Source organism: Xiphophorus hellerii, chromosome 2, assembly GCF_003331165.1.
Source record: "Xiphophorus hellerii strain 12219 chromosome 2, Xiphophorus_hellerii-4.1, whole genome shotgun sequence".
NCBI classification, from domain to species: domain Eukaryota; kingdom Metazoa; phylum Chordata; class Actinopteri; order Cyprinodontiformes; family Poeciliidae; genus Xiphophorus; species Xiphophorus hellerii.
The window spans coordinates 5,709,222-5,736,452 of NC_045673.1; the positions used below are offsets into that span (position 1 = coordinate 5,709,222).

Below are 27,231 nucleotides of genomic sequence, written 5' to 3' on the forward strand. Positions count from 1 at the left end.
ATGAAAATATTTCTCATTGCGCTACCTTGCTGAAGTACAGCGACGATCCAGACGACACCACCCCACAGCCCATGTCGGGCGCCACCACCTCTCCGCCAATCACCTCCTGCCACGTGGCCAGCAGCGCGTCTTGGGACTCAAAATCTGAGAGGACGCTTGACGACAGCGGAGACGACGGCTGGCAGTCCTGACCCGAGAAACCGTCGTCACACCTGTGTGAGATTAGAGGGCGACTTTAATCCAGCTGTCCGTTTATAATCTATCCCACATGCATCCACAGGTCAGGAAGTAGGACTGGCCTGCAATGTCCGTGGTCACACCAGCCGTGTCCGTGGCACATATTGAGACACTGCTGGCCGATGTAGATGTCGTCCAGAGCCCACTCGTCCTGCTCGCCGTAGTAACTCTGGATCCATCTAAACCGGGTTGCACTGGACCTGAAATAATTAGAATTTACAGCTCTGGAAAAAAATTAAGATTTTACTCTCTGATTTTACTTTTTATAGGCATATGTTCGAGTGATATGAACATTGTTCTTTTATTCTATGAACTACTGAGGACATGTCGGAGCCTACTCCAACTTGCCAGTCAGAAGAATCAACTGGAGCGCCATCCGAAGTCAGATTTCTCCCAGTTCTCCCAGTTCAAATATTGAGACGTGGTCATGTTGTGTCTTAATGTGGCCGGTCCTCACATCAGCAGTAGTAATTTGTGGTGGAAATGTGTATTTTACAAGAGACACAGGTAAAAGTGCATCTAAAATCAATGTAACATGTAGCGCCTGCAACTCTAAAGTGAACAAATTAAACCCGATGTTTGCCTTTGGGAAGTAATCTGTAAAATGATGTTTGTAAGAGCTTTTGCACACCATGTTTATGGGCGTCGCAATGTTGAGGAACGCCGTCAACTCGGGTTTAAAGGGTAATCCAGTTTCAAGTTCCCACTTCCCAGGTAACTGGATCGCAGCATAAATGTTGAGTTGGGGGCGTGGCCAGCAGCAGATTATTTGTATTTAAAGTGACAAGAAACCCTAAAACATCTCAATCTGAAATAAGATCAAATTCAGCAGAACTCAGCAGACTAAAATCAGATTATCTAAAAAGGATTTTGTGCAAAAAATGTAACAAACGTGTTTTATATAGCGCACTAGACTAATACTAACCTGTTCAGTGAATCATAAGAGGTCACCTTGTAATCTAGTCAGGTGTCACATCTAATGTTTCATACTTTTGAACATAAAATTGAAAAAATTTTGTGGTATAAATCTGGCAGGTTGGAGTTAATAAACCACACAGGACCTCTTGGTTTCCTGCTTTACGGATCCATATCAGGTTGTCTGGTGTTCATTCAACCTGCTGTTTTATTACCATTAGGGGCCGTGACCTTCTGACCTGTCATCGTACTCTACAGGAGATTAGAGCATCGTTATTTAGGAGCTGGGGTGTTGGAATGAAATGGAGGTTGAGGTCAGGGTGTTCAGCAGAGGCGAAGGTTTATGTGACGATTTAAGCTGATATATGTCTGAACTAAGGCTGCTTCATGTTATTTATAGCCTATTTAGCTGCATGTGTGTTGAAGATTGATTTAACCCAAAGCCCAATAATATGTTACCTGATAAAATCTTTAACAGTATCTTACAAAAGAGTTAAATGCATCTAGAGACTTTTGCCCATTTTTCTGAGCAAAATCGACAGATTATCACAGTGTTACGATCTAGGCCGTTCTAACTACATTTATATGTTCTTTAATTACATTTATGTCTCTTTAATTTAACTGAATTGAATTTAATATCCCTTTGGACTATTTTTGAATTTGAACTGAATTTGAATGATCAGAGAACCGCATTTTACATGTTTTCTGTTCCGACTTTCTTTCAACAACGTATTTCTTCTTACTGTTCTTCAACAAGTATTGAACTTTATTTTTTTATTACTATTGGATCATCCTGTTCAATAGTTTCCACAACTGGTTTCGGTTTTGTTTTTTATATATTGCATTAAACTTACACACAGTATTCCAGAAATAGAAAAATAATACAATTTGTTGAGTAAATTATGTTTTACCAAAAATGTAAATAATTCTTGATCATTTAGATTGAACATGTTGCATATGTGGCTTCAAACTAATTTCCATATTTTTAATACTTTTTAGTGTTTACAGATACAAGTTAATTTATTATTATTATTTAATTTAGCAATTATTTGTGTCTGTTAAACAAAATGTTTGCGTCCTGTGCAAATATAACAAATATAATTTTGTTTGATTCCTTGCAAATGTAATTAAATAAAGTATAAACAGTTGAGGACCAAACACTGGCCCCTGAGGAACCCCAAATGATACATATAAACTACTGATAACCAAATATTTGCAGAAATGACTGCCTGTTCTTTTAAATATTGCTATGTATCAGCTCTAGCAACATTTCTATTATACCATATTGTTTTTATTTATGAAACAATATGATCCATATATTTCCAACTGGAATTTATTTTGGGGTATCAGAGTTAAGGAAGCTGGATTTATATGAATGCTACACATTTCAATGTTGTCTAAAAAACTTTTACAAACTTTGCACTTGAGTTCACAGTTTTGGATGTCGGATCACATTTATAAAATCATAATAAAATACATGTTGAAGAACAATTTTGTGGTTCTAATGGTGAAAAATGTTTAAGGGATATGAATATATGTGAAATAGTAAAAGTGTTAGCAGATGTAAGATGATTATGTATTTCTACTCAGGCCTGCAGCCACTGATGGAGGAAAATGCAGACCTTTACTCGTATTCTGCTGTTCGTTTTCTCTAATTGACCTGACTGCTGTCAAACCCCAACGTGCTTATTAGCCACAATAAAAAAAAAACAAGGCAAAATCAAGATCAGAGAGCGTTTAATCCCAAAGGCGACTCTGTGAGTCTTTTTCTTCTGTTTTTGTGAATTGTACTTACCACGTCTTCTGAGGCAACAAAAGCGTAACACGTCTCCAGTCTTTGAACTCAGACGGATGGTAGACACTGGGAGCTGTAAACTCAGAGCAGCTCGGCATGCCAGGTAGACAGGCCTAGCAAAGTAAAGGAAACCTTTTAAGATATATTTTCTTTCACATATTCACCAGAGGGGCTACAACACTGCTCCCTCTGAATTTCTGATATATTCTTAGAACTGCATCCTACAGATTAGGTTTAGCCAGTTTTATATGATCATAAATAGAGTTTGCTGAATTACAGTATCTTTGACCTGAAGCATTGAATGATCAGCATGGAGTAACTCTACAAAATGCACAGTGAGTCTGTACTTGCAGGATGCATGTACACTGTAAAACATTTGAAGGTGGTTTAACTTGAAAATGAAAGTCCACCTGCTGCCCTAAAAATGCAATTTAAGTCAACAAGAAAATTGTTTTGGTTTTAACTTAGAAATGAAAGTTTATGAAGTTGATTTAACAACAAGAGACAAGTTGTCTAAACATTGCTTTTTAACTTCATTAATCTTGAATTGTGAGTTTTAACTTAATGCTGCAATTTAAACCAAATAATTATTTCACAATATGCAAGAAAAAAAACTGTCCTCACCGAGTTAAAGAGCCACATTTCTCTGTTATTTTACTCACAATATCAAGTTAAAATAAATACTTATTTTACTTGAGAATAATTTAAATTCTTGTTTCAAACTGCAGGAACAAAATTTCTGATCTGATAATGAATTTTATTAAACATCCCAATGAATTCAGCTCAGAAACATTTAGTGTGAACAGGACATTATCCTCAAGCTTTGCTAACTGAGAATTACATTAAAATGAACATTTGCCTTAATAAAACACCAGAGTCAGATCAATGTAACGCACTTCCATCTCAGGAGACAAAAACATGCCGCTAAGCATTCTGGGAAATAGTTCCCACTCCTGTCTTTTTCTTCTTCCAGTTTTTTAAGTGCTAACCTAAAATCTCTAGTTTATTCAACTCTTGGAGGTTTGACTAAATTAATAAAAAGTTAACACAACTTACTGCTGTAAGTTTATCTTTCACAAACTCACATTTAGGTTCAAAATCTAAAACTGGATAAATTTATTTGACTTAAAGAGTGAAAGGTAGTAGACACAACTAAATGTTTTACAGTGTAGGTGAATTCTGAGAAAAGTCACTGATGAAGAAGATAAAGTCATTATAGTCCATTAAGTTCCAAAGCAATAAAAAAATCAAACTTCTGAATATTTATGAAGCCGTTATGATTATAGAAAATCCTCAATTGAAGATAATCTGCCGTCTCATTCACATACAGCCATGTATTTCTGATAGCGGAGTGATTAAAACTAATCGTGATGATTTGTCATTTAAAATAAAGTGCCACATTTAGGCTAATTATTTACATATTATCTCTGCGGCTGTAATGGGTAAATCAATATTCATGATCATAAATAAATAATTTGTGTCCTTGTCTCTACAAGGGACAATGTGAGAAGTTTCTGCCACAGAGAAGCATGTGTTCGGAAAAAATAACATAAAATAAAAATCCCATTTACCTCTTTGACCAGGTGCCAGGTGAGGCCGTGATTGGTGGAAAACTCCAGGCGCACCTGGGTGTCGATGTGAGGGGAGGGTTCGCGGCCGCAGCCCATTACCAGGGAGAACTGCAGACTGTAGGAGGCGCCGATTTGCATCGACTGGGTTTCAACATAACGGATACTGAATCCAGGGACTGGGCTCACCAGAGAAACTGAAGAGTGACACGCACAACCCGGGAAGATCACACTGTGTGTCAGCTTGTTAGGTGAGTTTTTAACACTACTACAGATTAATAACAAAACTATTACTGGTATGAGAATGTCTGAAACCTTAGAGTCCAGTCGTGCTGGCAGTATGGCTGAACGTTGCCCAGGTAAAAGCCGAGACTCTGGGTGACGTCCAACACGTTGCTGAAGTCCAGACTTATGGTGTTGAACAGAACCGAGGTCATGCTGATTTCATCCAAAGCCCAAACGTCGCGGCTGCGTCCCGAGTGATACGGCTGCCACCAGCGGAACTGAACACCAAACTTACGAGCGCCCGATGGAAGTTCGACTGAGACGATCCTAAAGTAGCGAGGAAATCAGATATCAGCAAAAATAATCATTAATGTCAGTAATTCAATTCTAAAAGCGAAAACTCAAGTTATTTAGATTCACTTAAAGAAATTGTTTTTTTTTGTTTTTTAATTTCTGCTGACGACTCAGAACAAAAGAAAACGTTAAAATTCATTTGCTCAGAAAATTTTAATATTACATATGACCAATAAAAAATACATTTTTAGTACTGAAATGTTGTAAACTCTATGATGACCTCATTCTTTGGGCACACAATGTTGCTGAACCTAGACCTGACCAACTGCAGCAACCCCAGATCATAGCACTGCCCCCACAGGCTTGTACAGTAGGCACTAGGCATGATGGGTGCATCACTTCACCTGCCTCTCTTCTTACCCTGATGCGCCCATCACTCTGGGACAGGGTAAATCTGGACTCATCAGACCACATGACCCTCTTCCATTCCTCCAGAGTCCAATCTTTATGCTCCCTAGCAAACTGAAGCCTTTTTTTCTGGTTAGCCTTACTGATTAGAGGTTTTCTTACGGCTACACAGCTGTTAAATCCCAACCCCTTGAGTTCCCTTCGCATTGTGCGTGTGGAAATGCTTTTGCGTTCACAATTAAACATACTCCTGAGTTCTGCTGTTGTTTTTCTTCGATTTGATTCGACCAAACGTTTAAGTAATCGCCGATCACGATCATTCAGGATTTTTTTCCGACCACATTTCTTCCTGGAAGACGATGGTTCCCCACCATCCTTCCAGTTTTTAATGATGCGTTGGACAGTTCTTAACCCAATTCTAGTAGTTTCTGCAATCTCCTTAGATGTTTTCTCTGCTTGATGCATGCCAATGATTTGACCCTTCTTAAACAGACTAACGTCTTTTCCACGACCACAGGATGTGTCTTTGCCATGGTTGTTTAAGAAATGAGGAGTTACTCATTCAGCTGGGGTTAAATAACTTGTTGCCAGCTGAAAGATAATCGCCTATGCAGTACTTATCCAATAGGAGGCTTGTACCTATTTGCTTAGTTAAATCCAGGTGGCGACTTTTTTTTTGGCCATGCAGTGTATGATCCTAACTGTCTGGGAAATGAATTATGAGTTCTCAGTAAGTGATAATAATTTAAATGATCAGCAATTATATCACATTATATCACTCTATCCATAAAAATAAGAGCCCTCTAGGAAAAATTAAACTATACAGTTTATGATGTAATCCAAGCAGAACAGCAGGAATTAATCATACAGACTGACAAAAGGGTGAGTCAGGCCTCGACTTGGACAGAAAACCTACACAAACACATTCTGTTGTTTGTAATTAATGTACATGCAGTCGTGATTTTAACTCTTTCTTTGTTACAGTGCACAAAATATAAAATTTTAATATAACTTAAAATCAACTTTTCAGCAAGATATATGACCTTGTTTTAAGTCAATAAGTCCTTAACACTGATCAAAAGTACTAGTTTCATTGGCAGATTATTTCACTGATATTAAGACATTTTTCCCTTATTATAAGCGAAATAATCTGCCAAAATAACTAGTACTTTTTCATCAATATTAAGGACTATTTTAGTTAAAACAAGCTCATATCTGACTGCTAAAAAAAGATTATTGCTCCAAATCAAAATATAACCGAACACAAGCACAAATGCAGACGTTACCTTGGCTCAGTGGAAGCCCTGGTATGCGTAGTGCCGCAGCAGGGTCCAGGTGATGCCATTATCTGAAGAGTAATGCAACAGAACGCCTTCGCCCGGCTGATTAGGAGCCGGGCATGAGCTCAGGATGCTGCGACTGCCGAGGCGCAGAGTGAACTGGAGGTATCTGCAGATCAGATTCAAAAACATAGGAAGAAGTTAAAGCAGATTATTTAAAGGGTGATAGATGGAAAGGAGCCGGTTCGTTGAAAAGGTAAATTGAAAAGGAAGGCAGGTAAGGTGAACAATTTCTACTTCACGATTTGTAATTGTGAAGTAGAAATTAAATATTTTGTTCTAATTAATGTCTGAAAATGTTTTGGTATGAAAATTATTTGGACTACTTGCAAGACACAGAATCTAATAGTGAGATTTGCAGGTGGCAGGAATCACTCAAGTAAGAGTAGCACTAGTTCCACATATTTTTACTCAAGTAAAAGTAGCAGTCCAAGAAAAGACTCAAGTAGAAGTAAAAAAGTATTTGGTAAAAAGTCTGATAAAATTATCATCTAATATTCATAAAATACACCATCAGCTGGACCAAAATATAAAGTTTGGTATTTTAAGGACGAAAATGACAATAATTCATATAAGTAACAAAAAATAACAAAATCAGGCAAAATGATTTTCTATCATAATTGATTAAACTTGCCATTAAGTTTAAATGTGACATTTACATTTTTAAGAGTCTGTGTTTACTTTCCCTTGTTTTCAAAGGTATTTCTTACATTGTATTAATTTCCTGTATTTCCAATACAGGAAATTAAAGTTTCCTGTATTGAGACAAAATTGTAACAAGTTTTAAAATAAGATGGATGAAATGATTGCAAGAGCCTAAGTACATAAGAGGGATTAAAAATAAAAAGTAGACACATGTAAGGGTGCACTGATTGCAGTTCTCTGGCCGATCCCTGATTACCGATCTTTTAAAAAGCCTAACCTGACTATTAAATTTTTTTTGTCTGAAATGTAACTAAATATAGCAAGAAAGTTGCTGAGTTGGCAACAGTGGGGCGACTATAGTTAACTGCAAATGTGTAGACATGACCTGGTGGGCCGATCTGTTAGTCAGAGCTCTCACTGTAGAGCAGAAGAGGACAGAAGTTGATTTTAGACCATTTGCTGAGGTAGATAAGCAAGCTTTGGCCGATCACCAATCTCCCACAATTAAGAAAATTGGCAGGCGATAAATCGATGCATCCTTAATGGATTCTTCTGCAAATATCTATTTAAGAAAAACACTTGCACCTTTGTTTCCTCTTCAGTGATCAATTATGCTCTACTTCGTGTTCCAAGTAAAACACTTTGAAGTTTCTTGTTATTAGACAAAATTGGAAAAGGGTTTTATAATAGGATACATGAAATGATTATAACAAGGATCTAATTACAAAAGTGGGATTAGAAATAAAAAGTAGACTCAACACGGGGTGCACCGATTGCAGTTTACTGGCTGATTTTTAAAAAGCTTGACTTGTTGATTCCAATTTTCAATCACTGCTCTCACAAAATTAAGAAAATCATCCAATAAATCAGCTGGTCGATAAATCGGTGCAAAACCCTAGACACAAGTACTCTTTAACGTCTAAGTTTAGTTATGAAAAACTTTGGATCACATCTTCTGATCCCTGCAGACACATTAGTTTCTAATCTAGTTTAATGCATTTTTATTCAGATTTCAATCATCTTCTCTTGGCTCCCAGATTCACCACCTCTGGCTCTCTGTCCTCAGGTTAAACTGTTCTTTCATTAACAGCACACTTTCCTCTCTCAGGCAGCTGTTTACTTTATCAGCCAGGAAACTGGCATTAAATATGGCCACCATCTGCAACAAGTGCAATCAATCTAACATAATGCCAAATCTAACTGCATGTTTATTTTCATCTAGCACTTTAATGTCTTCTTCTCTCAGCTAAAGCTTCGCCACAAACACCGTACATCTACAAGCGTGACATTAAAGCAGGAGAGCGCGGTGATGGATCACTGGAACAAGGAAGCTTTCTGCACTACTTTACAGATTTGCTTCTGTGCATGATAAACATTTTATTTCTGCTCTATCAGTACCTGGCCTGGGAACTGTCGAGCGGCGCTGTGACCAAGTGTCTCCTGCCATCCCTGTTAAAGACCAGAGCCTTTCCGCTGGCCAGCACGCCGCAGCCAAAGCTGACTTCACCGCCGCGCAGCGACGAGAAGCTGTGGTAGGAGGAGAGACGCGGGCTGGAGAAACCCTCGGACAGGAAAGCGGGGAAGGTCTGCGACGCAAGCTCACAAGCCGGACCGCTGAAGCCTGGGTCACATCTGTGCAGAGAGAATGAGGTTTGAAGGCAGAAATGATCAAATGGAGCGACAGAAAATGAAAATTCATTAATAAATCATACAAATAATACAATGTGATTAATTTTTAATAGAGCTAAAGGCTTCAGATGTCAGAGTTCAGTCGTTCTGGATTTATCTAGAGTAATAAAAAAGTCGACTCTCACTTGCAGCCTGTGCGGGAGCAATGTCCTCGTCCAGAGCAGAACCGGAGACAAGCTGGTCCGATGTACACTATAAACGCAACAAAACTTCAGACTGCTTACATAGATTATAAAATGTCAAAGATCAAAAAAGAAATGAAAGAGGTGTAATTAACTCAAACACTACAAGTTGATTTAGAAATTTTGACATGAATAGTTGTAATAATTTAGAGCTTTTAATAATTTAATTATGCTGTTCCTTTTTTGGGAACGACTGATACAACAACATAAAACTTGAATATTTTTTTTAAAATAAACACTGGATACACAAATTTGAATTTATTTAAATTTTATCTATGAATCATCAATTTGACGCACAAATAATCACATGTAGACGAGAAGACCAATGATAGCATGCTTACTCCTTAGAAAAACTGGAATGGAGTAAATATTTACCTTGCTAACTAACTAAATATCAGTAATAAATATCGTAATTAACGTTTTGATGAGTAAATATTTAGCTATAGTTAAATAAACATGAACATAATTAAACACAAACATGTTTAATTTAGCTAAATATTTAGCTATTAATATAAATGCTTAAGTCCTAAATATTTAACTAAAGCTAAGTATTTAGCTTGAGGCTAATAACTATTCAGCATGTTAACAAAACAATTAGCACTTTAACATTCACTTTGAAGCTAAATATTTATATGAAAGTTAAATATTAGTTTAGAGCTTAATATTCAACTTGATAACTAAATATTTAGTATTTGATTATTTAGTTTTAAGCTAAGTGTTAGTTTGGAACTAAATATGTAGTTAAATATTTAACATGCTAACAAAATATGTTGTTTGGTGCTAAATATTTTGAAGCTAAATAATGCATTTATAAAACATTAGTAACAGTGAAAAAATGACTTTAAAAAGTAATCCCTGTTTTTGTCTCATATTAGATTATAAACCATTGTATTCTTGGTAATTTTCCACCTTCACTTTACAAACTGCTTGAATTTTTGCCGGATAGAAATTTTAAATGTTTAATTATTTTCATTCATGTCGCTAAAATCTTCGTTTCTCTCATAACATCTGCTACTTTTGTGGATATTTGAGTTCTGTGCCTATTTCACAGAAAGTCTCGTTTTTAAACCCTGAATTAGTTTGGACTGTATGTGGAGTTCTAACCGTTGTCTATGGCCCACATGTTGCCCGTTCCGGTGCCGGTCTGCTTCCAGCGAAACCGAGTCGTCTCTGTCAAGGCAGCGTTGGGCAGGGGGAATAGAGATTCTGGTCCACCTAAACCAACAAACAAAGCACACTTTGGAAATAAGATTCATTAAATGCCACAAACGTACGGCAAAAAGTGAGAACATGTTAGCAGAAACTTGTACCCGCTGTAGTTGTCTGACGAGTAGATGGTGCTGTGAGGTAGATGTGGCCCAGCACAGAGTTCTGGCAGACACTCGGTGTGCAGCAGAGACCAGGAACGACCAAGATTGGTGGAAAACTCCAGACTCACACTAACAGGATGAAAATCAGCTTCGTTTTCGGATCAAGCTCCCTTGTGGCTACTTTATTCTGCTAGAACGTGTGTCATACCTGTTGGCAGGCTGGTAGGAGCCACAGCCGAGGTTGATGGAGAACTGAGCAACATGTGTGTGCGTGCCAGGCAACACAGGGAGCAGCTGCATGAAATCCACGGCCCACACATGACGGTTAGCGCCTCCGTGGGACCGCTGCTCCAAGCAGAACTGTGTGACCGGTGTTTGCAGCTCAGATGGCAGCGCGACGGATACGACAGAAGGAGTCTGAGGAAGAGGACGGAAAAGATCCGAACAGAGCAGCACGAAAATTAGAATCAAGTTCCTGATTTTACATTTTACAGAATAATAAAGGCTGTTTCTATTCTATAAGTCTGTGAGCAAATTGATTAATGAAATTTAATTAAATATTGAAAGGGAAATATTATGCATTTTCCAGGCATAAAGTACCATTTAACAGCAGTAAAGGTAAAGGCACCGTTTTAACTTTAGCTGCTATGAAAACTTTGCATATTTCAAATGTGACTTATAAGAAATTTTATTTTGTAATTTAACTCATTGAATTTGGGTCTTTGTCTTTCGAAAAAGCTCCTTCTCTTTCTAAAACAAACCCAAACTCTGGTTCGCTTGCATCAACATATGCAATCGGACCGCATCAGAGTTCCCTTCATAGGAAACGAGACCAAGGTTTGTAAGCGGAGTCACGTTCGCTTTTTAGTCTGCATCAGAGTCCGATTGCGTATTCACACACCCACAAACTGAACCGGACTTTCTAGACAAAAACACTAGAGTTGTATTAAAGTGATGTGATTGCAGCCTAGATTACCTGCTCTGCTTGACTTTAAGGGTAAAACATCAGCATATAACTTTATTATTAGTTTAGCTCCTCAAATCAAATTTACTGCTTTAATGAAATGTGGAGATTTTTCCAGAGATTATGAAAAGATTCACTAAAAAGGTTTCTGGAAACAAAATAAGTAATTCAGAAGTGAATTAATGTGGTTTCTATTTCAGTTTTCCCACTTTAAGGACCTTGTGTCTTACCCTGTAGGAAGAGTATGGGAGAGTGTCGAGCACCACACGCTCTCTTCTGCCCTCTGACCTTCCAAACAGAACCACATTGTTCTCATGCGACTCCCCTGGATCGCAGTCACCACCACCTGCACAAAACACCAGCCAACACCCATAAAACTACTGACAGCAACTACAATAAAGATCATAAGGAGAAGCCAGAGGGAATACGTACCCATGGTGAAGTGGAAGCGGAGGTTTCCATAAGATGTGGTGTCCAGGTAGGGGGTGCACACTCTTCTCCGACCCTCCTTCTCGAACACCAGAGCAGCGCCTGATTCAATCTCTCCACACTTTGTCCCGTACATTGCTCCCTCTATGTCCCAGCTGAGGAAAAAAAGTGAGAGTTTTATTATGTCGCACAAATCTGGAACAAACATCCAGAAAACTGCAAAACAGACGAAACATTGAGTTCCCAACTCTATACTAAAAATCCACCTGTTTAGAGAGACTTTTGAAACATAAGTCAACAATCTGGTGTGTAACGACGACATTTGACAAAATGTAATGCTTCAATTATTGACTGTGTGTTCTATGATTTTGTATTTTTATGATGAAACGCACTCTGAACTGCCATGTTGCTGAAATTTGCTATACAAATTGACTTGGCTTAACTTAGGTATTTTCGAGCCACCAAGAGCTATTTTATTGCACAATCAAGCAACTATATGTTAACTGCAGTAGTTATAAAAATGCTGTATATGTCAAATATGGCTTCAAATAAATTTGACTGAATTTGACGCCTTAAAATTGGGTCTCTGTCTCTTTAAAAACTCTTTCAGGAAGTCATCACATCACTCCTTTATTAATCCTTTAACAACGTTTTTACTAGCAAGTAGCAGAGGTGGGGATTCGAGTCACATGACTTTGACTAGAGTCATTAAAATCAAGACTTGAGACTTGACTTGAAAAAATGCTCAAAGACTCGGACTTAACTTTGACTTTCATAGAATAGAATAGAAGTACTTTATTCATCCCAGCAGGGAAATTACTTCGCAGTTACAGCATAGAGACAAGACACAATAACAACTACCACTGAGTAGTAGTTGTAGATAAAATAAAAATAAAAAATAAAATATAAAATGCTATAAATTGTAAAAATATGAAATGCTGTTAATATAAAAGCAACTTAAGAGCAGTCCTTGCAAAGATTAAAAAAAAAATGCAGATATGTATATGTTTGATACCATTGACTTGGGACTTGACTTGTAGCAATTTACTTGAAAAGACTTGATATTTTACTCAAAGTCTTAAAATTTAAAACACATTTATAAATTTATAAATCAATCATGAAATATCCAACTAACAACGGAGTGAAACATACAAGACCTCAGATGGAGATGCAACAACTTCCAACTGTTTGGCATTTGAAGTTGCGCAAAGAGGTAAGAGGTACTTTTCTTTTACCATGAGACAACTGACTAGCTAACGTTGTGTTAGCAATTTTGGGTTACGTTGGTGATACCGCTTATCTTTCACTTGTACGCTATGTTTAGTCATGTTGCATAAATCCGGTGATTCAAACGCATCCACATTAATGTGCACCATGTTAGCTCAGGAAGTGAGTGGATAATGAGCGGGGTCCGGATCAGAAAGCAGATTCTGGACCTGAACTCAGGGAAGAGAGTTTCTCTCTGTCTCAACATAACGATGAACTGGGTCCAGTTCCATCACAGGATGGATGGTGTATTCATACAGGAGCCTTTCGTACACCCCTTTCCCAGGCTGATCCTGTATTAGTATTTTCCTATAAATATCCCCTGCCCCTGGGGTAGTTCTGAGTGTTTCTGGATGACAATGCAGGACATTATTTTGTGTCTTGGTTAGTAATTCTGGCAAGTTTGATTCAGGCAACATGTTTTTATCAATACTGAGATGTGAAATTGGCTGTAGATTTGACCCCACTTGGAATGGCAGATATTTATTTTACCATCACATCAAAATTCAAAACCACTGTGCTTTATTTGCAATGAGTGCATTACGTGTTTGATTTTAAAAAGAATACATGGTCTATTATTTACATCTAGCATAATTGGAACATTGTTTAAAAAAACAAAACAAAAAAAACAACTCAAAAGGACTTGAAATTCCAAGCTCCTGACTTGAGACTTGACTCGACTTTAGCCTGTCTTTACTTGAGACTTGTCTCGGACTTGAGGACAAAGACTTGAGACTTACTTGAGACTTGCAAAACAGTGACTTGGTCCCACCTCTGGCAAGTAGTTGCTATAATGAGCTCAGCAGATGCACAGTTCCACCAGGTGTTTGCTAATTGCTGCTGACTAGTCTGAAGGAGTTCAGTGAAGGAGTCGCAGAGCTCAGAAGCTTGGAAACTGCAGTTTAGAGGAGGTGCTGCACTTAGAAGGCGGGGCTAGGTCCACCCAGGCATTTTGCACAGCTAAATGGTTACCATGGAGATCAAAGGATTTCTCAAACATGCATGAAAGAATTAAAGCAACACTCCAGAAATGTTTTTTATGATCGAACAACATTATAACATGATGTAAAGTTAAAAAAAAAAAACAGTTTCATATAACACTGCTCCTTTAACGTTTAAGGTTACATTTTCATGTGCGTTTGATGACCTGCTAAAATCACAGTGCCATCTAGTGTCCTGGCATGACAACTGCAGCTGACTCAAGATGTCGTCTAAACATGGAAAGTTTTCTCAATCAGCATCAGAAAATACCGGCAGTTTCTAGGCAGCGGTCTTGAGTTGACATAGCTACCCTTAATGTTAAAACCCAGCTTATAAGGCAAACAAACAGTGCCCGGTTTGTTTTTTTTGGAATGGGACGCACATATTTCATCACGCCAGACTTTTCAGATTCTCATTATCCCCGACAGAAGTTTGCTCAGTGTGTCAGCCCAGCTCTCCGTAGTTCATCTGACTCCCCTCACAGTTTCTGTTTTCCTCCTGTTCCCCTTCCTGCTGTTACTATCTGTTCTCTGTCTCTGTCACAGTCACTGCTGGGTTAAATAACACGTGAAGTGTACCATTAACAAAAGAGATGAAAAAGTCTTCCCTGCCTCCTTATACATGTGTTCAGTTCACAGTTCCCTGATGGGTGAGAGCTTCACGCAGGGCGGCGTGTTCGGGATGTAGGTGTGAGGGCGTGGTCCTTCTCATTAATGGAAACAGCGTACTGACAGAGCTGATGCATGAAGCCTGTTAATTACTCCCTGGCAGCAGTGCTATCCATCAGCCCTCTCTTTTCATCTCTGCTGCCTCATGCAGAGCATCAGACAGTGCTTCCTTGCTCTCTGCTGTCCGGCGTGTGTTTTCCCGTACGGTTGTGTACTCTGAACAGATGGATGGCCATCTCTGTAGCAGTCAGAGGTATGCCGATCACCTGTGTGAGTTCCCACGCTTGACTTATGCAGCGCTGCGTGTTTCATTACAGGACATATGACAAGTGACAGTTGTCAAAGCATTTTGAATGTTTGCATATCTCAGTAACCCTGCCAATGTAATTCTTTCCCACTTGCCAGGAGTTAAATATAACCATAACCATATAAACAAACCAGGATTCATTGTTTATGTAGATTTACACAACTACACTGCAACAACACATAATCTTAAAGTATTTGTGGTCTAGTTTCTACTGCAAATGTCTTAGTTCACTTGAAATAAGATAAAAATAACTTACAAGTAACTTTTTAGCAAGATATGGGAGCTTGTTTTAAGTAAATAATTCCTTAATATTGATGAAAAAGTAATTGTTCCACTGGCAGATTATTTCATTTATAGCAAGACATTTTTCCTGTTATATGTGAGAGTAATACGTTTTCATCAATATTAAGAAATTATTTACATAAAAACAGGCTTCTATGTTGTGTTAAAAAGTTACTTGTAAGTTAGTTTCGTCTTAATTCAAGATATTTGCTGTAAAAATTAGACCAAAGTACTTGGGAAGATTTTGTGTTTTTGCAGTGTAGTGGTATACATACTTGGGAAAACAATCACAGTCGCTCCATTCAATACTTCCACCCCTCACTTTCGAAGTTCCTCATGGCGCCTCAACATGATTAAGTTAAGTAGCTGTAAAGGATGAGTTGATAAAAACCATATGAAAAACACATTTTTTACTCTGATCTTGACTTACTTTAAAGGTGGCGTCTCAAAGTCTTCTTCCCAGTAGCTTCTTCCCTCTTCACGGTGCAAATCGATGTCTCTGGTGGAGGCGAAACTGCGGCCGACTCCTTCACCACCATGGAAGTACAGAGCATTGCCCTCCGATTGACAGGCATGCTATTCAATAAAAACACATGTAATTACATGCTTTAAATTAACATCTGGCATCATTACAGTTTATATTTCTCCAAACAATAGATACACACCTCCTCCTGACATTTATTATTTATATACCTTGAGCTTTTTAAAAAAATTTTCCACATTATAATCACTGTAATGTATTTTCGAAGAACATACAACGGATACCAAATGTTACATGAAGTGGTGGTTGCATGTAGGATTTCCCCTCATTTCAGGTTGCTGCTGAGCTCCTGTAGGTTTAGCAGGACCGGCTGGTTTCACTCTACCTCTGGATTAGCAGAGTATAAGGCAAGCTGGGAAACTGATTTCAGTGCCTCTTGGCAAATTGGGCAGCATGTGTGCTGCCGCTTTGTGGTGCTGTGATAGAGGATTTGTTGTTTGACTAGAAACCCTGATTTTTGTTGTTACTCTTCCCTTTCTTTTCCATTAGGTCCTCATCTTCACCTTTAAAATTTCTTTAGATTATTCCTGAAGAATAAAACTTTAACTATACTCTCTCCTGGTTTTATCTCTTCATTTTCCCTGGTTTATTTATTGTTACCCTCCCCCCCCCCACTACACGTAGACTGCCTTGGGGATCTAACACCAACACAAAACAGTACATTGAAAGGGAGAGAATATGATAAAAATGTTTTTGATTTGTTTTCTGGGTCATTTACAGAAATAATCTGGTAACTCTGCAGCTGTACAGAGAGCTGATGATATTACTCATTACTATTAATTTAAATGTAAACAAAAATGTTAAAAATCAAGGTACTCAAGTCATACAATGCATTGTTACAGCACAAGTTGTGAACGCTACAGATTTGTCCTTGAAGGAGAAAAGTTATTTCTGAAAAACTGATATAATAACCCCTGTTTATAGTTTTCAGAAGCAGGCCTGTCACGATAACAAAGTTTGCTTCATGATAAATTGTCCAAAAATATATTGCATATTAACAATATATTGTTGTTTTGAGACCATTTTCAAGTTACATAATGGTAAAGGCACAATAATAAAGGAAAAATAAATTCTCAAAGATAAAGTTTAAATTCTAATGAACATTTAACACTGGAATTGGAAGACATTTGAAATAAAATAAATAACCACACAACAGAAACAACAAATAAAATTAACCATGGAATCTCTGTAAACAAAAAAATTCCTTAAAAAAAAGGGCTAGTTTAGACCAAAGCACCAAATGCAAAACTTTTGTCATCCAGTTTTTGGTAGAAAGAGAAAAACGATGAATCACGGAAATGGAAATAATTGACTTTGTTTTAATTTATCATGTAATTAATTGATTTATTGCTTACTGCAACAGGCCTCGACATAAGTGATGTAGGAGACTCAGCAAGCAGGTGGAAAAAGTTTGGTCAGAGGAGACTAAAGACGATATTCTGGGTCAGCGCAAAACTGAATGCAACATCTCCTCCTTCAAACATGGTGGCAGTATCATACTTGTGGGGATGATAAGTCTTTTCCATCCACATCATAATTCTGCTCTACCTTGTGTTGGTCCTATCAGTTACAATCCCCTAAAATACATTTGAAGGCACTTTATGTGCTTCTATATGAGCGTACCTTGATGGTGGCTCCGGGGAAGAAGAGCCAGTTGGACGTGTCCAGAGGATCCAGGTTGTCCTCTATGAGGGGAACTCTGTGGGCAGAATTCACCAGCAGCACGTTGTCGAGGCCCCAGCAGGACTCAGTAGCCTTCAGGCCCGTAGGGCATCTCCTGAGACCAGCGCAGACGAACGGCTTCTCCCCTGGAGGAATGTGGGAGTGGCACCAGGTGGACGACGGTGCTGCTGTTAGTGGGAGCTCTAAAAAAGAAGGGAAAAAAGACGATTAACTGACTGATATTTCATGGAGTGAAAATACTAAATGAAGAAACACATTATGGACATCGTGCTTAACATTTTTAAAGTGAACCTGTTAAGAAAAATGTATATTTTGCATGTTTTCTCTACTGCTTCTAAAAACAGTACCAAATGTTTAAAAAAAACACAGAGTTGTTTTTTTGGTGTTTGGAAAACGAAACCGTTTCAAAAATCTTCTGAATGTAACATCATAAATCAATGGGAACTACCTCTCACCTACTGCTAGGTGAGGGCCCAGCTTGTTACCTAGCAACCACAGTGGAGTTCCGCCCGTCACCTAGCAACTCAAACTGAGCTCCAACACATTTGGTCCAGCTGGTTTTACTGCCGTATGTGCTGTACAATGACTGCTGGAAAACACAAGTGTTTTGTTGTCGTCTTACCATCCAGAAACCACTTGCTGCATTCTTGTTAGTTTTGCAGGAGGCTCCACTTCTGCTTTTTAAAGATGTATGGTTGTATAACTGTGCATCTGTTTGCAGCCATTTTAACATGCAAATGTAAACACTGAGTTGAGGGCAGCAGCAGCTTATTTGGATTTAAAGTGAGAGAGGCCCTAAAACATTTAATTCTGAGAGGAGCTCAAAACAGGCAGAACTAAAATTTCATTATCGAAGGATGATTTTGAGTAAAGAATTTAATAAACATGTTTTGTGTTGTCCATAGACCTATCCTAACCTTTTTAATGGAATCAGAATATAAAGTAAACCAGACCTGTTAAGAAGTTTACGAAGTTAAAACTGAAACCTCACATCATATCCGTGACTGAACATAATAATTTTACTATGCCTGTTTGAAAGCTGACAACACAGAGGCCAAGAGAGAGGGATTAAAAACAGGTGGATCATCAAGACACAAACAGGAGAGAAATGACAAATTAAGAGGGGGAGGTGTGAAGAGGGAAAAGGGAGGGAAGGTGTTTATAACAGATGGAGGGACTGTGTGTGTGATGGATGAGGCGGGAGGAAGGAGACAGAGAGAGAAACCGACCTGATCTTTTCCAGTGTGATCCAGTCATCCGAGGTGTTTGCGTTGCCACTTAGGCTGTACGACACCGTGATGCTGGGATCTGAGTAGCTGAACCGACAGGAACCTGAACCTAGACACAGAAAAAGGGCACTCAGATTGGATAATAATAATAATAATAATTAATAATAATAATTAATAATAATTGTAAATGACATCAAATTAAGCTCCTTATTTGTTGCATCGCCTTTTTAGAGATTATTGCCTTTACTTCATTTTACATGTATAATATATTGTTGACTTCTGGTTTTTGATGCTTTTATTTTGATAAGATAACTTCCACTGTATATATTATTGAACAGCAGCTTAGCAACAAAAATGAGTTGCTTGTTATTAGCAGCATCCTTCGTAGAGGCACAAGGTATGTTCATTTTACAAATAAGTATGTTTCTAATAGTCAGTTAAAACTGTGAATTTTTTTATTGCATACAAATACTAGGGTAAAGTTTTTAAAATATAGTTGATATTTTCAGTGGTAAACATAATTTTTAGCTTAGTAAAAGCATGGTTTTGTAGAGTAAAATGTTTTTTTTTGTGTGTATGTGTACATACAGCTCTTACGGTGAAGCTAAGGATTTATTTCCAATAAACCTTACTGTTCATCAGTAAAGCCTCAATCCTTCTTTCGCTACAATGAATAAAGAACTGTTTACTATCGAGGACAAGCCTAAAAGACAGATACATTTTCTGATTCGCCAGGCAGCATGCTTGATTCTCCCACTCTTCCCTCCAGGATAAATTGGGAGGTTAAACTGTAAATGGTGTCATGACTAAAGGAGTCAGTCAGCAGTTTCTGAGGATTTAGAGAAGATGATGTATGATAAGGATGGTGAAGTGAAGGCAGACTGACAGTTGGAAACTCTATCTGAGAGTGTGTATGCACGTGTGTGTGTGTGTGTGTTTCCACCCGGATTTAACTTACACTATTTTTAAATGTGGACCTCTTTGGATGCTATGGGAGTAAATGGGGTCAAAGGCTGCTAATGGACCAGTACAGTAACTCCCAACGTCCTCACCTGCTCCTCCTCCCTCCGCTAACTCAACACTACTTTTAAAGTTCATGCATCAACTAGAACTCCACGACAGGTTTTACCTCGTATATCTAGCAAAACAAACCAATTTTCCTGACCTTCAGAGAGCATAGCAGCCTGTCAGACAAGCAGGTTGAAGGTGAGGCTTTACCTTCATGTACTTTTATTTTCTCCTTGCCACGCTCCCTGGAGAACAGGTGGATGGATGTAATGGACATGAAAAATACAACACCTCTAAAACTCTTCCATGGCCTTCTCAGTGTCTTTCCAGAAATTGTAAATCATTCATTACAGATACAGGAGGGGGGAGGCGGGAGCGAGGACAGTAGGACGGAGGAAGAAACACTGAAATATGGTTTGTACCAGCAGATTTACCGACATGAAACAGCGTAAATGAACGCTGTCTCCCTAAAGGAGACAGAGGTATTTTCTCCTCATGGATAGATTGTTTCAACACAATTATAAAGATTTCACAAAGTAGATCTGTGAAGAGCAAGAAAAAAAAAACACTTAAAAAGGCTTTCATCGCAGCAATTATAATAACCTTATTCAAGGCTGAATGACTTAAAGCTTAAGATTATAGCTTAAAGCTATAATCTGTGGGATAATCTGGAGTTGCAGCCAAAAAATAACTTTGTATTCTGACTAGTAATGCAAGTTATCGATTAATGAGTTAATCTAAAGAGAATTGCTCTTACCAATCCACTAATGATTGACTGATAAGCGGCCATTTTCTTTTTTATCAACAGGGTTGACCATTTTTTCATAACATGAAGGACTAAGTTTTTCATATGTTTAACAATTTTGTGTCAGCTGTATTAAATACAGACTGAATGAACTGAATATATTTCTTTTATATTTCAGATACCCAAGAAGATGCGTTTGACAAAAGAGCAAAGAATTTAAATTATACTGCTGGCTGGATCGGGAAGCAGTCACATGGTTGCATGAAACTTTAACAGAAAACATGGAACCAGCATCACACACACAGCAATGCAGGCAAAACTTATTTGCAAGTTTCAGAAAATTTGAGATGTTGCAGACCAACCGACGAAGTGGTCCAAGACGTGCAGCGATTACACTGTCCCAGAAAAATAAAAACGGTTGTCCAATATAAATGTTTATTTTTTCTATGTATGGAAACTTATGGTCCACCCAGTATAACAAAACAGAGATTAGATTGCTAAATAGAAAATAAAATCTGAAAAAAATTAAACACTTGTACCACTGAGACATGTTAATGTCTTTTTCCATCATGTTACAATTTTTCTCTGTTATGAACTGTTTATTTCCTGGTCTGGTCTGCCTCTGCCATCTTCTGGCTCTAGTTTACGGATGACCAACGGCGCCCTCTGCTGAATGGCGGCCAAACTACACCACTAAAACAAGGTCTTAGTTAATGATTAGAACTAATTTTAATATATCTAACTATTGATCGACAATTAAACGTAAGTTGATTAATTGTTTGCATCTCTAATTTTGACAGAGACTGTTTTCAAAGTAGGGCCGGTGAATTTGCAAAGACAATTGATCAACTATATAACAGGCTATGTGTAATTTAAATGGTTGAAAAAAGTGTTTTAATGATTATCACGGTGTGATAAAAAAAGCAAAACAAAAAAACATTGACTGTATGCAGTGTGTTTTTGCAAATACTCACCCAGAGCAAACTGCAGGACTGACGCTGTGCTTGTGTTGAGAGGTACTGTAGTCTAAGGAGGAAACAGAAGAACAATAATATCTTAATAGCAAAAGAAAACAACAAATCTTACAATATCAATACAATTTCTAAAAATGCACATATTTACTTTTCTGTATTTTAAAGGATGAATACTATGGGAAATAAGCTGTCAGTACTTCAATTGGAATTCAATAAATTCAGACTTCAGTATGTAATAAATCTGATTTGCTGTGCAGCGGTTTTATTAGATCTCTTTAAATTTAAAAAGTTTTGTTTACATGATCTAACAATAACAACCTATGCAATGTTTTCAGCTATAGATTGCTATAAACTGCTTATTTGTCTCTGCCTAAATGTGTGTGTTGTTTCTGGATTAACATTTTTGTTGCACTTGACAGAAGAGCTGCCAGGGAGCTGCTCAAAAACATCTGGAACAATGACAGACAAAGCGGCTGTTTATCACAGAAGTAAACAGAATCACAAGGCACTAAACACTTCTCTGCTGTGAAGTGTGAAGCTTTAATCTCTCACAGCAAAACCGACTGAAATCCACAGAGACAGAAAGAAGAAACGAAAGGACGGAAAAACACTTTTCACTGTGTAAGATATAACTTTGCTTTAATATAGTCATGGTGGGATATGCAGTTGTGTAGCTCCAACAAACATTTTCACTGCAGGTCCTATTTATAAACCCTTGTTTTAGGCCCTTAAATGCCAAAACCAAATGTCAAAAACAGCATCTTAAGTAAATCGGGATTAGGAAATTCAATGAAACAAATCGATATTAAAATATTTTTGGCTTCAAATAATAAAATCTAATCAAAGAAGAAATTTTAAAAATTGACTTCAACTTATTTTTTATTTCAAACTGATAACTACAGTTTAAACTTCAAACCATAAATCAGGGCAGTCATATCTCTTTTTAATAGATTTGCTCCTTTTATTTATGGCTTTAAATACCTAGACAGATCAAATACATATATAAATAAAAGCTGGTTTTAATTTTTTAGCCACTAGCAGCTGAGTGTAATCATATTCGCACTCCTTTTTGGACAAGTACGTTGCTAAAATGACTTAAAACATTGTTTTCTTATTGATTTGCTTGAAATAAATGAATAAAATAAATACAAAATGTGATGCTATCATGTTTGCTTTTCAAATTGAATAAACACCTAATGATTAATTTCACATCTTACTCATTTTCATTCTTATGTGATTGTTGATCTTAATAAAAATGTAAAACCTGATATTAAATTAGAGAGTTCAAGGTAAATGCTGCAGCACTAGGACATTTAAATTTTCCAGCTTCTGTTGTCACAGCTCGCATGTTATGATTTGGAGTGGATGTGGTTGAGCCCACTGGGCGGCTGGCTTGGATCTGTAGTCAATGGGTCCATAAAATATGCAGTGATTTCATTGTGGTCAAACATGGTAGTTACCAGCTCTCGCTCTCCAAAGTGCTCACAGAAAGTGACGGCTCTGCCATGCAACAACACACCACACTGCTCCCCAACCTCACAGTTACTGCACTCAGACCTGGGAAGAGATCAGGATAAGAAGAGTTGAAACAAAGAGGAGAGCTAAAAGGTAATCATCTTGGAATGACAAATTATTAAAGAGTGCTTTGTAAAAGTTGTCATACTCTCTCAACTTTTTCATAGTTGAAATATGTATGATTCCAATTTCTTTTATCAACAAGAATCTAGTAAAGATTGTGATACATTTATGTATCTAGCCTTCCTGAAGCAACTGACATGACACCGGTTTTACTTCCAGCGGAAGTAGAGCAAACCCCAACAAACAAACAGTGGTACAATGGTAGAAGTAATAAAACTAAAATAAAAATCAATAAAAATAAAAATGTGCTACCCGAAACATATTTTGAATCATTTTTGTTTTATCAGCCAAAGTTGAGGCAAAGATGACGGGCAAGAAAATTATCCAACGAGTCGTACATCAAACAACGGAGAAATCAACAATAACGCCCAAGATAAAAAATGATGAGGGACACAAAGTCTGGTTGGGTTTGAGTGTGAACGCTGTGTCCGACACATTTTGCATGTGAGTATTGACTTGATTAATTTGAGCTTGAGAAAATCTGCCTTCATGAAAATGCTTAAAAATAAACAGCAGAATAAATGTAAATAAAATGTAACTGTAAATACCGCTGTTACTGCAGCACAAGTTTCATGCTGCCATAGAACTACAGTTGGAATCTACACACATAAAATCAAGCATAACTATCTTCACTTATTGATCTTTGATTTGACCATCAATAGGTGTCGTTATGACAAAAAATGGGATTATATACTACCAGTTACCCTCAGTACAGAGGAACATGTGGTAGCTGCCATCAATCACAGTTTCATTCAATGGGTACATGAGGTCAGCTGCAGGCCATTTCTTGCCATATTCCAGTCTCCGTTTGGGTTTTGGAAATGTAATAAACTGTATTTCGCCCTCTACACACTCTGGATAATGGCTGTCGGGATTGCACATTCCCCACTGATTAATGTTTGACCATGATTTCCTATTATTTTCCTAAAAATCTTTGACTGCAGCGTGTTTGCTATGGATAAACACTTGCATTGTTGTCGAAGGTCAGTTACTCTAGATAAGGGGCATATAGTTCAGGACAAATTGCAACCACTGATTGCTCAGAAGCTGACAAACGCCCCAGAACGATTGATGGAGGATTTCTCTATCTCTGCATAGAGGTGGAGCCGACATCATGTCAATTAAAGCTGGAAGTATTTTCAGACATGTCTCCACTTGCTTTGTACATACATTTTTTTATCATTTTCTCTTTCAAAACAGCTAAAATTCAGTTCAATTTGATGGAGAGTGTTTCTATATAGGAATTTTAAAATAAAAGTGTCATAACTAAACCCCCTGTGAAAGCACAAATTTTAAAACATTCCACCAAAGTGGGCGGAGCCAAGACACACAGAAGGGGTGTGGCCAAGTGTGGACATAAGTAAAACTGTACCGTTGTAACCATTAGGAAAATCTGACTGCAATAGCCATCATTCAGCCCACAGGGGGCAGCACTAAAACGGTTTTAGACTAAATATTGGACAATTTAAGAAATTTACATAAAAAATGTCACAGTTTGCACAGAAACATGACATCACCCATAATGACCAATTTAGACAGTTTATCCGGAAAAAAAATATTTGGAGTTTAGTTACTCTTTAAATCTTCTCACAGACTCTTAATTGGATTCACATCTGCACTTTACCTGTGTCATAATGTAAAGGAGAAGAATAAAAATGCACAACATTTTTTAGATTTTTATAGGTAAAAAAAAAAAGAACATCATTTGTCATTTGCCTTTCACTATTGTTGGCTACAACGGATTATCCTTGCACATAAAATTCCTATGATGATACATAAAAGATGTCTTTTCAATATGGTAAAATGTGGAAAAGTACATAAATGCATTTGCAAGTTCCTTCTTGTAGTTATCAAGCTCAGTTCACACAGCCACAAAATTCTGGTCTACTTAGACCCTGCCACAAAAAGCAACTTGATGATCCATAAAAACTGGTACAAATGCAGTGAACCTCTGTCTAACTTGGTTGAGCAGTTCCCAGAAAACACAAGTGGCCTTTCAGGCTGCAAGAGAAACAGAAACTTTTCCACCTACCATATGTTAGAGTCCAACTCTCCTGGGATGTTGGAGTCAAAGTCATCTCGCAGAACAGCATGTTTCGCATGGAGCTCCACTATAAACATGCAATGCACAATGTGCTCACAGTTAAATCTACTGTCAGTATTATTGCAGGACTGAAGTAATGAATGAAATTAATAACATTTAATGCAATTGAAACTCACCAAGATTGGGTCTCAAGGGGGTTTCTGTTGGAGCTAAAACAGAGAACAGGTGTTAGTCAAGTTATGGCAAGTCCACCTAATCCTAACCTTACACTGCAAAAGTACAAAATCATAAGTATGTTTGGTCTAATTTTTAGTGCAAATATCTTCACACATTTTAAATAAAACAAAACTAACTTACAAGTAACTTTTCAGTAAGATATAGGTGTTTGTTTTTGGTAAATAACTCCTTAATATTGATGAAAAAAGTGGTAGGTTTTGTTGCTTATAACATGGGACAAGAAATTATTCCCTACATAATCTGTCAGAACTAGTAAATATCATCAATATTAGGGAATTATCGACTTAAAACAAGAATCCATATCCTTGCTGAAAAGTTGCTTGTAAGTTAGTTTTGTTTTACTTCAAGTGCACTAAGATATTTGCACCAAAATATGACTAAAAATGCTTGGTAACATTTGGAGTTTTTGCAGTGTATCACTTGCAGATAGCTGCTGCTGGTGGACACAAACAAAGCTGAAAAGTGCGGATACAAACACACAGGTTTCCATGCAAATATTTATCCCACCATCTATATTTTACACAGTTTGCAACTTTAACTGTACTCTTTTGGGAAGTGAGGACAAGAAAAAGCGGCCAATCTTACATCATATCTGAGTAAAACAAAGTTTCTCTGTGTTTCCCCAAAGTCTCCTAGCTACTGATGTTAATTCCTTTCAGTAATGAAAGGCCTGGCTGCTATGATTAATAGTTCAATGGCAATTAACCGCCATCCTCCCCAGAGGCGGAGGCTGTGATCTGTGGCCGCTGCCCAGCAAACACACTCAGCCATCAATCTCTCCCAGGGGACATGGCAGCTCCGAGAGGAGGAAGGAGGTGAATGGGAAGTTGATGAAGAGGGTGGGGGCTCTGAGTGGTAGATCTTAATGAATCAACTGTGAGTTTAAAAATTACTGTAACTCAACTACAAAGAACACTTTGTAGAAAAAGATCTAACTCCAATTTAGAGCTAAAGAAAAGTGTTTCCAAGGTTTTTGTGCTGAAAAATGTAAAGGTTAAAACTTAAGACAGAATATTCTTATATTTTAGAGCAATGTTTTTCAAAGTGGGGGAAGCGGCTCTTTGAGGGGGCCTCTAGAAGGACCCCAAAAAGTCTGAGGGAATAATTAAATAAAATTAACCAAATAAATGTTTTAATTATATATTTTTAAGTAGAACTGTATCTTTTCTTAAAATCTAATCAGTTTTTTTTTTTTAGCATTATTAATATTAACCAGGTAGAGCCCCATCAAAAGTCAGATCTCATTTATTTATATCGTGATAAGTTTTTCAGTCATACCGTCCAGTGCTAAATTTTAATAAAATAATAATTCAAAAAAGAAAAAACTGGGAGCAACAGGAGTTAGACGGGTAAAGGATCTGACAAATAGTGAGGAAAAACAGGGAGTAAGAATCCTGGGGCAGGTGAAAAAGGTGTTGTGGAAACAGGTGAGCAGTAACACTAATGCCTGATAACCTTAGTAAAAATATCTAAACGGAACATAACTAAACACGTGAGAACAAAAAATAAAAAAATAAAAGAAATAACTAAAAAGATAAAATCACAATAGTGACTCAGAATATAAGAACTAGAGCACTGAGATTAACCAGAGGTAATAAAACTTAACCAAATTCAGTTGTTGGTTATT

At 37.5% G+C, this 27,231-nt stretch overlaps 1 protein-coding gene across 1 annotated transcript in view; it reads right to left on the reverse strand.

The window, feature by feature from the left end:
- The window catches only part of reln (reelin), a 158,674-nt gene that overhangs the window by 50,991 nt on the left and 80,452 nt on the right, over positions 1-27,231 (reverse strand). Inside the window, 23 exon segments of the mRNA XM_032581667.1 lie at positions 26-212; positions 300-437; positions 2,948-3,060; positions 4,519-4,681; positions 4,810-5,067; positions 6,729-6,736; positions 6,738-6,891; positions 8,826-9,059; positions 9,242-9,308; positions 10,403-10,493; positions 10,495-10,513; positions 10,609-10,737; positions 10,817-11,025; positions 11,803-11,918; positions 12,005-12,156; positions 15,936-16,081; positions 17,670-17,795; positions 17,797-17,911; positions 18,959-19,067; positions 21,686-21,737; positions 23,146-23,242; positions 25,356-25,434; positions 25,544-25,576. Of these exon segments, the coding sequence (XP_032437558.1) occupies positions 26-212; positions 300-437; positions 2,948-3,060; positions 4,519-4,681; positions 4,810-5,067; positions 6,729-6,736; positions 6,738-6,891; positions 8,826-9,059; positions 9,242-9,308; positions 10,403-10,493; positions 10,495-10,513; positions 10,609-10,737; positions 10,817-11,025; positions 11,803-11,918; positions 12,005-12,156; positions 15,936-16,081; positions 17,670-17,795; positions 17,797-17,911; positions 18,959-19,067; positions 21,686-21,737; positions 23,146-23,242; positions 25,356-25,434; positions 25,544-25,576 (2,795 nt within the window).